Genomic DNA, 10,714 nt, shown 5'->3' on the forward strand with positions numbered 1-10,714 from the left:
GCATGAAAATTCACTGTCTTTTTGAAAATCAACTGGGAATTATATACAGTGACTTTAGTGGTTGCCATTCACAATATACTCCTAACACTGCCATGAATAGAGCTACATCCTCACTGTAGCCATGACTACATACTGTAATTCTTTTTTTTTGTTGTTGTTGTTTTGATTTGTTTTGTTTCTGTTTGTTTTATGAGACAGGGTTTCTCTGTGTAGCCCTGGCTGTCCTGAACTCACTCTGTAGACCAGGCTGGCTTCGAACTCAGAAATCCACCTGCCTTTGCCTCCCAAGTGCTGGGATGTGCCACCACTGCCCGGCTACATACTGTAATTCTTGGCTGGGGCAACAATGGGCTCAGCATGAGCTGTGGCTTGAGCAAGCCATTGTTTCTTGCATAGCTGTGAAGTAGGAACACTGAAACTCCCATCAGAAAGCTGCTAAGACTAAAGTACATTGGTGTTCTGGAGGATCTAATATCCTGATATCTTCACTATACCTGAAGCAAGTCAGAACCAGTGTGTGGTTTAGCTTGGGCTTTCTGTTCATTTAGACAGTCATTCACTCCTAAAAGGACTGTTGGTCTACCTGGAGGATCTGCCAACTCTCAACCCTGGACACCCTTACCTCCAGCCAGTAAGCTGCTGTCCAAGTCAGCCAAACACGTCAGATTTGCTTAATAGCATGATGGCGACTCAGGTCAAGAGGAAGGAGGTGGCTAGCTTGAGGCCTGTAGCTGGACTGCTCATGATTGAATGAAACCATAAAACATAGCAGGGCAGCTGGTGGCACTTCAGGTAATAATTACTGAGGAACACATTCATCACAATTCTGAAAGTTTACTAAAGAAATTATGTAACAATATGCAGTCCAAACCATTTTAAAAAATTGTTTAGCTTCCTTTATTCGTTAAAAAATGATGTAATCAAAGATGACTTTTCCTTAGACTCACTAGAAAGTATGGCCCACATTTTTGGGGTACTAGATTGTTTAAATATAACAAGGATAAGTATGACAAAGCAAAAGTACATTCTTTGGGAACTCAGTGCCAGGTGACTCAGCTAGGTCTTCTCAGTCTCCCTGGTGAGGCCCAGGAGCAGTGCCCCAGGTCCCCAGCAGAGGGAGTGCAGCCAGGAGGCTGTCAGTCGGGCCTGCTTTGCCTAGGCCTGCCCCCAGACTGTGAAGGCAGGCCAGCTGGTGTGCAGCGCACTCATGAACTCTGGACCAACAGAACAACAGTGAGATTAGAAGGAAGAAAAGTATTGCAACATACCCTCCATACAGTATGAGTTACAGTGTGAGGCTAAAGCCATGTGCCCCAGGGGGTCAGGGACAGGCCAAGACCATCATCCTTTCTCAGCATGGTGGCCTGTCACTCAGAACCTACGTACTAACCAGCAGCCACTATGCATTCTTCCCCTTATGCAAGCACCTTGTCTTTCAATACATTCTGGGAATATGGCAGCATTAACTGTGTGTGCCAGTACCACACACTCAAACACTCCAGCGACAGCCACTGTTCACCATTCTCCCTCTGTGAGAACAAGGACTATTTGTTGGCTTTTATTTCCAGTGTCCTAAAAAATTTAGAGGTTCTAGTGAAACACTATCAAGTTGTCAAGAAGGGAAAACTCTGTATTCCCAGATGAAGTCACTGTCACTCCTTGGAGGGGATCACAGACTCAATCATAGAGCTTGCTGGTTGCTGACTCTTTGCTGTCAGGAGTCTGGGCAAGATGCAAGGGGGTTCCCTTCTGCCTCCATGGTCTCACTAGGCAGCCAATCTTAAAGTGCAGACACACTGCTTAATGAACCTAAGAAGGAACAGGCACATCTGGAGCCATCGGGAACGCTTTCTGTGATCTTGCAACACACAGTAGAAATCCTGTTGCATTCCAGACGTGAGGGCTGAGGCAAGGCACCTGCAGGGAATAAGCTTTGAGGCCATGAGAAGACATGAAGATGTATGCTGCTGACGTGATGCCTGTGAGCAGGTGGTCTGCGTGACGTCTCTGTGTGAGCAGATGACTGAGTCAATGTCCACATGGCCATTCTGGCTCTCCCCTTCCTGCAGCTGGACTATGTCCGACAGAGCTTCAGCGGAAAGTTCTCAGTGATGAGGTGGTCAGCATGAAGAAGGACCACCACATTAACCTCAAACTCTGTAGGGAAGAAAGAGATGCTCACTCACACTAAGCACTGGAAACCAGAGTCGTAACAGTGAGCCAGTGTCCAGGTGCTGCTTGGCATTCTGTGCTTCTATCCCAGGCAGTGTCACCCTGCCATCTCTGTAGAGCCAGTGAGGTCCCCATACCAATGGCTGCACTATTAACTTCCCTAACTCTGTCTTATCGGCTAGAGCACTAAGTCAAAAGGAGTACCCCAAGTCAGCAGGACTCCCCACTTCCTAATGAGAATCCTAGGACCAGGTGATGGTGACACACACATTTAATCCCAGCTCTCAGGGCAGAAGCAGGCAGATCTCTGAGTTCAAGGCCAGCCTGCTCTATAGAGACTTCCAGGACAGCCAGGGCTACACAAAGAAAGCCTGTCTCATAAAGTCAGTCAGACAGACAGAGACAGAGAATTCTAATGTCTTTTCAAGTATTTATAGTCTTTACTGTATTTTTGCTTTCCTGCAATTCTTTATAGAGCACCAGGCTCTGAACTCTGCTACAGCTGGCAATTCCACGTGAGACACATTCTTTAGCAATAGCATATAGTTTATGCCAGGCTGAGTAGCCCACACCTATAATTCCAGCACCTGAGAAGCCGAGGCAGGAGGAAGGTATTGAGCCTACATCCAGCCTGAGCTACATGGTCAGTTCCAGTCTGGTCTAGGCTACAAAACAAGACCTTGGTGGGTTTATTATTTAAGAAAGGAAAACAGTACACAGTTAGTTCAACTGTTGGAATTTAGCTAAGGAGACATCTGTTGAAACACTTGGTTTTTACATTCCTGTAGACAGAATTTCCTTTTTTTTTTCTTCTTTACTTTGTTTTTCGGGTTTTTTTTTTTCTTCTTCTTTTAGATTCCATGGGTCAAAACACAGGAGATATATGTGAAGAGGAAAACACTCCAAAGAAAAATGAGCACTGTCCTTATTTTTGCCAGGATGGGCAAAGAGGTGTCTGTCACCACATGACAGAAACTCAGTTCTGAATAAGACTTTAGGGTACACACAGACCCATACAGATAGAGAAGTATTTTTCCAGGTTCAGTCACCAAGGCACATAGAGGCTACCAGTGTGTAGCTGAGCTAGAGCTATAGTGTTACGTACATATAGTAGTTGGAGCTAGGATTATAGTGATTCCAAAATTTGCACAAGTGTTTCAGAAAGCCTTCAGAAAGTGCATGGCAGGGTCAGGTTCCCTGAAGAGAGGCAGTGTGAAGCTGCAGTTATACCTAGAGTTGGAATGGGAAAGCTCCAGAATGCTGGAGATGCAAGGAGTGAGACTTCTGCCAAGGAAAGCAGCAGGCAAGAAAGTTGGTCAAAGATAGTGATTATATTTGCTGCATGCACTAGAACTGGATGGCTGGGACTACCCAAAGATACTGGAGCCCAGATGCTGGACATGGTGACAAAAGATGAGGGATCTGACCTGCTAGTTTAGTATTGTGTTGGTTCAGTTTTTTTTTTTTTTTTTTTTTTTTTTTTTTTTTTTTTTTTTTTTTTTTTTTTTTTGCTTTGGCCCTGTTGTTGCTCCCTTTCTGAATGGGAATGTTTACTCTATGACTATGCTGAAAGTATGCTATATATCTTTATAAAGGCTCACAGTTGGGTCTCTGAGAAACTCCAGTCTTTAGACCACTGTTAAACTTGTTAAGATCATGGGAATTTTTAAGTTGAAATGGATGCTATTGTTGTAAAACCATGATGTGTTTTGGTGTCAAACTGTCAAGAGTGGACTTCTGGTTAACCTTATTCTCACCTTAACTAGATTTGGAATCTTGTAAGAGACACATCTCAAGGTATATCTTCAGGGGAATTTCTAGAGATGTTTATCAGAGGAGAGAAGGCCCGCCTGGAATGTGGGTGGCACCATCCATGGGGAATAAAAGAAAAATCAAGACAGCAAACCTGATAACAGCATTTCTCTGAAACCTGGTCTATCCAGATGTGAGCAAGCAGCTTCCTACAGTCATGGCTTTTCCACCACAATGGACTAAAGTCCTGAAGTGTGACCCACAATAAGCCTGCCTTCCTTTAAGTTGTTTCCTGTTGGATAGTTAGTCACATACTACTTATTTGACAACTGTCAAGGCTTTTCCTATAGACTCATGGTATTTTTGCTTGGCTCACGGTTAACTCTGGATGGGGCTTTGCAGCAGGCGCTACTGCCTACACACACAGCTTCTTACCCTTTTTTTGAGTCATAAAGAAGCTGAATGCTGTGGGCTGTGATGACTGCAGCCCATGTGCAAGGCACTTCTTCCTTGTGGCCCAGACCCTTCCCAGACTCCACAGGCCAGGCCTGGACTGCTTACCCACTTTGAAGTTGGTGGTCTCCAGTGTTGGACAGGTGAACAATCTGGGGAAGACCATGTACAGGGGAACAGAAAGGTTCCTACAGATGTCCCCATCAGCGATCTGAATATTCTGAATCTCTGTGGCATCTCGTGCATAGCCTTCTGCACACCCTGGAGAAAGAGGAAACAACATGGGGTCAGGACACCATGACACCAAAGCAAACTGGTCACCGAACTGTCCAATACTGTGCCAACCAGGATCAACACATTCACCCACTTCTCCAATTTCTTCTTCAGGACTGGGAGTTACCTTCTCTTCTACATTGCATGTTCTCAACATCACCACACTGGTTCTACAATGCTTCCAAGATTTAAGTATTTCAGTGATTATCTGCAAGTGGGAATTTGGGGGTAAGTAGGCCACAGGGCCCATTAGAATAGCTCTGTTACAATAATGAGGTCTCTGGCACAACTGCTCTGTTGTGATGTGATGTCCTCTGCTGTGTTAAGGGTACAGGAAGGGTGTCTCAGTAGCTGGCAGTATAGTGCAGACTCCTAGGTACTCTAGAGGCCTTACCACAGGTCTCCACCCGGACCAGCTGAAGCTCTATGCTCCGGATAGCAGCATCTGAGTGTTCCACCACCAGCTCTCCTGTCAGAGGCTGTGTGATAGCACAGTTAGTGGAGTTCAGATGTCCTCTAATGAAGAATTTGGGAAGTGAAGCTCTCTATGGAGAACAGAGACAAAGACATCAGAAACAGAAGGCAAGGCAGCTGTCACTTATTCCAGCTGCACTGGTACAAGTAATAACTGAAAACCAAGTTGAGTAATTCTTCTATAAACCATGGAAACTTCTGTCTAAAACAAGAAGGAATAATAGCAATTTCATCTTTCAGTGGACACCAGACTGACTCATCAACCACCCTATACACATATCAGGGACAAATAGACATTACCAGCTCACTCAGAATCAACTCCCTGCCTACACTGACTGAAAAAGCTCTTTCAGGCTAAAAGACATAAAATGTAAAAAGCCTCAGAGTTGAGAAGGGTGCTTAAGGACAACCACCCCCTCAACCCAGGTCACAAAAGAAAAAAAAAATCAAGAAAAAAGAAAAAGGTAGTTTTAAAGTGTTCCCAATTAGGCAAGTTTGAGAAGCCAATTATTTTTATTTCAAGGATACTGAAAGAACAGTTTTTCTCAACGCCTGATGAAAAGCTTTGGGACTATTTCTCTGTAGACAGGAAGTTGGCTGAGGGCAACTGGCCCTAGCACTGAAGAAAAATAGTTGGACAGTCACTTCAGGATTCTTCATTTCTATTATGTTGCACTATCCAGAAGAAACAATATAAGCCACAAATTTAAAATCATTTAGAATTTGTAATTGCCTATGTGTATAATTTAAAATTTTCTGGTAGCCACATTAAAATCTGTCTACAGTATATCTAAGATGTTATCAAACGAGAGTAACAGGGAGAGGAGTGCCCGCCTGGCACGAGAGGAGCTCTGGCTTTGATTTCTAGCACCACATCAATTAGGCATGGTAACACACACTGCCATCTTACTACTCAAGAAGTGGAGGCAGGAAGATCAGAAGTTCAAAGCCACCTTCAACTAAATAACTGAAGGCCCATCTGGAATACATGAGACTGTCTCAAAGGCTGGTGGAGGGTTGTTTCATTAATAAATCTACACTAAAGATCTCAAGTATACACCAAGAACCAATATCTGAAGAAGACAGAAGCAAGGGAAAGAGAATTCTGTCCCACACATGGGCCACATCCCTATAAGGAGGGACATGCAAGGCATGGGAAAGGGAGCTGTGCCTGCAGCAGAAGAGGACCTGGAAGGACACAGGTCTGGAGAAAGCACTTTACAGGGGAGAGAATATGCCTGGCCCTAGGACATGATGGCTACTTCCTTCCAGAACCTTCTGAAAAGGCTCCTTATGATAAAGAATGACATCAGCTATGCCTGCAGTGCCCCAAATCTCCCAGCCTTGTCTTCAACCCAATTATGAACATGAACAAAATGCAGAATTGAATAAAGAATCCATGTTCTATCCAGGAAAGAGCTGTAGACAAACAAGACTGCTTGCTCTGACACAAAATCATTTACAAAAAAACAAAAACTGGAGAAGTAGTTTGGTAGTGGAGCAGAGTGTTAACCTAAGAAGGCTGGCTACAGTGGTGGGCTTGGCCAAAGTAACAAACTGCCTGTTACAGAGACTCATGGGAACTGCCAGTAAGAGCTAAGCATCCCTGGTTCTTATGCAGAGAAATCTGCTGGTGCTGCCCGACACTTATACACTTGCTGTCCACTGCCATGGTTCTGTCCACCGCCATTTCCACTGTTGTTCTGGGTCTGATGAGATGCCAGTGAGAGGCTGCAAACTAAAGAGTGAGAGGCCAGGCCCTGTGCCAACCATGACTACTAAGGGAAGTGAAGGAGCAGGCACTGGGGCAGCGGTAGTAAAGCTCAGGACACACGTGCAGTTGAGCACACAAGCCAGGCACAGAGGTGCAGAACTGCAGTCAGAGTTGATGGCTGGAGAGGACCAGCCTCAGCAATATGGCGAGACATCATCAGTGCATGCAAACAGACCATAAGCATGTGAGGGACTTTTGAAAAGTACTTCCTGTCTTTTGTTTTCTAAGTAATTAGTGAGATCATCATAAAATTAATTTGCAAACAGCCCTTGGATACAGACACTATCAGAAACCTTTATCCCTGACAATTCTCAACTGAAGAACAACTGGGCAGTAGTTGGTCACTGGGTCAATTTATTAGGAAAGCTGCAACACACAAGTGCGAATGAGAGACGAGTACCTCTTTGACGTTCTGCAAGGTTTCCGGGGTGATCGTGAAGTCAACAGGACTTGGGGTCAACTTCCCCTTCTGAGGCTGAAATGGAGGTAAATCCACAGTGAGCCTCCCAATGGAGGTAGGACCACGGGTGAAACGGCTTCTCCCTCCCAACTGAAATGAACAGCAGCTGGAAGGACTTGGTGCTGAGTGCAGTGAGTGAGTGCTAGGGTCTGGTGGCCTCTGCCCAGCACTGATGGTGATAACATAGCTGATCAGAACTTCTCATGAGCTAACATGGGTATTCTACCCCTGCCCTGCTCCTCGGAGATCCCTGAGAGGTTAGGGAGCAGCCTTTTCAGCTTCCTGAAGGCCTCATAATGAGTTCCTGAGGTCACTCTGGTGCTGTATCAAACAGCTCTCCAGCCGAGGGTTCTTCCATGGTCCCTCACAAGTACTCTCAGTCCTGGAACTCCTTAGGCATAGCAGTCTGATGGATGGAGAGACAGACTGGCTACTGATGGGCTGAGAGTGGTGTTAACAGGAGGCAAAGGGCAAGGAGCAGCTGCCTCCCTCCATGAGAATGCACCTAGTGAGGTCTGAGAGTGCACTGGGATATATCACACAGTTGATCCTGTGTGATCATGTAGGCCTTGGAGGACTTGCTATGACCACCCGACAAGGGGCTGCAGCAGTGGTGGCCTGGAAAGGCACAAAGTGTGCAGATCAGACAGACACAGGCCTGAGCATCTAATGTGTTCACACGGGACATTGGGTGCCAAGGAAGAGAGCAATCTCTCTATGATGTGTCTGTTGCAGCAACTTTGAGAGCCAAGATGGATGTCTCCTTTGCAGAGATGGAACAACAGTTTGCTTAATGTTGTTGTGAAGTGCGGGTTCCCTAGAGTGAGGCACAGCCTCTGAAGGTGGCATCACTAAGCTGTAGAGACAGTGCCCATGCTTGTGTTCATGTTGCTGGGCTCAGCAGGTGCCTCATGTCTCCTGCCAGACCCCACATATGGGCTTGGGAACAGGTGCTATCCCACACCTCACAAGAGAGCCCAGGGCCCTGCGGAGAGGCTTACGGCAGAGTGAACGATGAATTCACATGTCTTGGTCAGGTCCTTGGCCAACAGGGACCGCCGCATGTCACAGCGCAGTGTGTACTAGAGGAGAAGCAGGAGACAAATGTCATCTCAGTTGGTTTTGTTCTTACCTAGACACAACATCCAAAGCCACAAGCAGTCAACATATTGTAAGGTCCCTTTGGCCAATGGATGTGTTTCATGTAGTTGATATACACAAGAAAAACTAATGTGCAAAGTAAGGGCATTTATAAACAAAACACACACAACTGTTTCCACAGCCAGGGTGTGGAGAGGTTAGAACAAAAGCTAAAGGGCAGAAGAGAGGGGGACACAGCAAACACTAGCTTTACACTTGGCTTGTTCACTTTCGGGACTATGTGTGGCTTTTCTGAGCTTGTCAATGTGGAGTTCCTGCTGTGAGGGACTCTGTCCTTCTGAGAGAGGCACTGTAGTGTAGCTGCCAAGCTACCTTGGGTGTGGCACAGGAACTGTGGCCTCAGATCCCTGGCTATAACCTGAGGATGCTTAAGACACCAACCCTAGTGCTAGACTTTAGAAAAAAATACTGGGCAGCTGGGGTATGGCTAAGTGTTGTTAATATGTGCATCATCCTAGGTTCCATTCTCAGCATCATAAATAATATCCCAGACCCTCATATAATTCCTTTTTAAGCAACTTACCTGTTGCTTCAATCATATAGGAAAAACTTAATTGTGTCAGAAATAATTTTCTTACCTAGGACTACATGCATAGCTATGAATCTTGCAAGAAGCTATACTCTTAAGAGCAACCTTTCCACATGAAATAAGTTCCTATATATCTGAGATAGTACAGGAAGATAAAACATTTTTATAAGAATCATCTCTTGCCTGCAAGAACGTTAAAATTTATGTCTATTTGCAACATATATATATATATATATATATATATATATATATATATATATATATATATATACTCTAGTGAGACTGCAATCTGTTTTCTCCATACCAGACAAGCACAGTGAGGTTGCGTGTGTGTGTGTGTGTCTGTGTGTGTGTGTGTGTGTCTGTGTTGGGGCACTGCCCACCTCCTAGACATCATATGCAGTGAGGTAAGCCAGCCTCTCTAGCTTACCTAGTCTGATTCTTTCCCTTGTCTGGCCTCTACCATCTACCATTCTCAGTGACATTTAAGGGACCGAAGACAAAATTCTCTTTTACTGAGTCTTGGGTCTGCAAGATGGAAGCTGCACTTGCCCAGTGACAGCCAGCTTTGCTCTGATAAGGGAGATAATTTCCTGAGGACAAAGCCAGTGTACAGGAAAGCCAAGCTCAAATATTCTGGTCTCCAATCTGGCCAAGCCTGGCTTAGAATTCCTGATTCTATGATACAGGTCCTTGTCAATCTGAGTTCACCCTACAGTTTATGAAAGAAAGGAAATGTGTCATAGGTGCCCAGTTCAGCCACTATACAAAGTGTGAGACTAATAATTTGTAAATGAATAGATCATGGGATCTGCTAGGAAGGCAGCAAGTAAAACAAGGAGACTAATTCCTGTTATGTGCTAGAGGGAGTCAAATGCTCTCTCATCTACGATGTCAACTAACTTACAATCAAGCTGGAGAGATAGCTTAGTGGTCAAAAGCACTTGCTGTTCTTGGAAACAGGCTTGTCCCGGGCTTGATTCCCAGTACCCACATGGTGGATTAAAACCATCTTTATTTAACTCCAGTTCCAGGGAATATCACACCCTCTTCTGGCCCCCATGGGCACACCATGCACATTGTGCACAGACAGATATGCAGGCAAACAAAAACATTTTTTTTGTTTGTTTTTGTTTTTCGAGACAGGGTTTCTCTGTGTAGCCCTGGCTGTCCTATAACTCACTTTGTAGACCAGGCTGGCCTCAAACTCAGAAATCCGCCTGCCTCTGCCTCCCAAGTGCTGGGATTAAAGGTGTGCGCCACCACCACCCGGCAAACAAAAACATTTTTACAAGAGTTGTTACTGGCACTTGCCCGTAACTGCAGCACTTGGGAGGTAGATGCAAGTGGAGCTCTGAGTTCAAGGCTGGGCTGGCCCACGTAGTGAGGTCCAGGATAGCCAAGGCTATACAAGGCTACTGTAAGGACAGTCATCAACTAGTGTTCATCACAAGGGACATTCTATGTGACAGGCCTGTGCCTAACTCTTCTTTTTTCTTTTTTTTTTTAGATTTATTTATTTATTATATGTAAGTACACTGTAGCTGTCTTCAAACACTCCAGAAGAGGGCATCAGATCTTGTTACGGATGGTTATGAGCCACCATGTGGTTGCTGGGATTTGAACTCCGGACCTTTGGAAGAGCAGTCGGGTGCTCTTACCCACT

General features: G+C 45.2%; 1 protein-coding gene across 1 annotated transcript in view; it reads right to left on the reverse strand.

The window, feature by feature from the left end:
• Positions 1–814: 814 nt before the first annotated feature.
• Vps26c (VPS26 endosomal protein sorting factor C) overlaps positions 815–10,714 on the reverse strand; it is a 28,819-nt gene continuing 18,919 nt past the window's right edge. Inside the window, exons 4-8 of the mRNA XM_021209368.2 lie at positions 8,360–8,440; positions 7,299–7,373; positions 5,045–5,195; positions 4,486–4,638; positions 815–2,157 (exon numbers count right to left, since the gene is read on the reverse strand). Coding sequence (XP_021065027.1) covers positions 2,075–2,157; positions 4,486–4,638; positions 5,045–5,195; positions 7,299–7,373; positions 8,360–8,440 — 543 coding nt within the window. The 3' untranslated portion in view covers positions 815–2,074. The remainder of the gene's footprint in view (positions 2,158–4,485; positions 4,639–5,044; positions 5,196–7,298; positions 7,374–8,359; positions 8,441–10,714) is intronic.

The sequence above is a fragment of the Mus pahari genome, chromosome 12, assembly GCF_900095145.1.
Source record: "Mus pahari chromosome 12, PAHARI_EIJ_v1.1, whole genome shotgun sequence".
Taxonomy (NCBI): domain Eukaryota; kingdom Metazoa; phylum Chordata; class Mammalia; order Rodentia; family Muridae; genus Mus; species Mus pahari.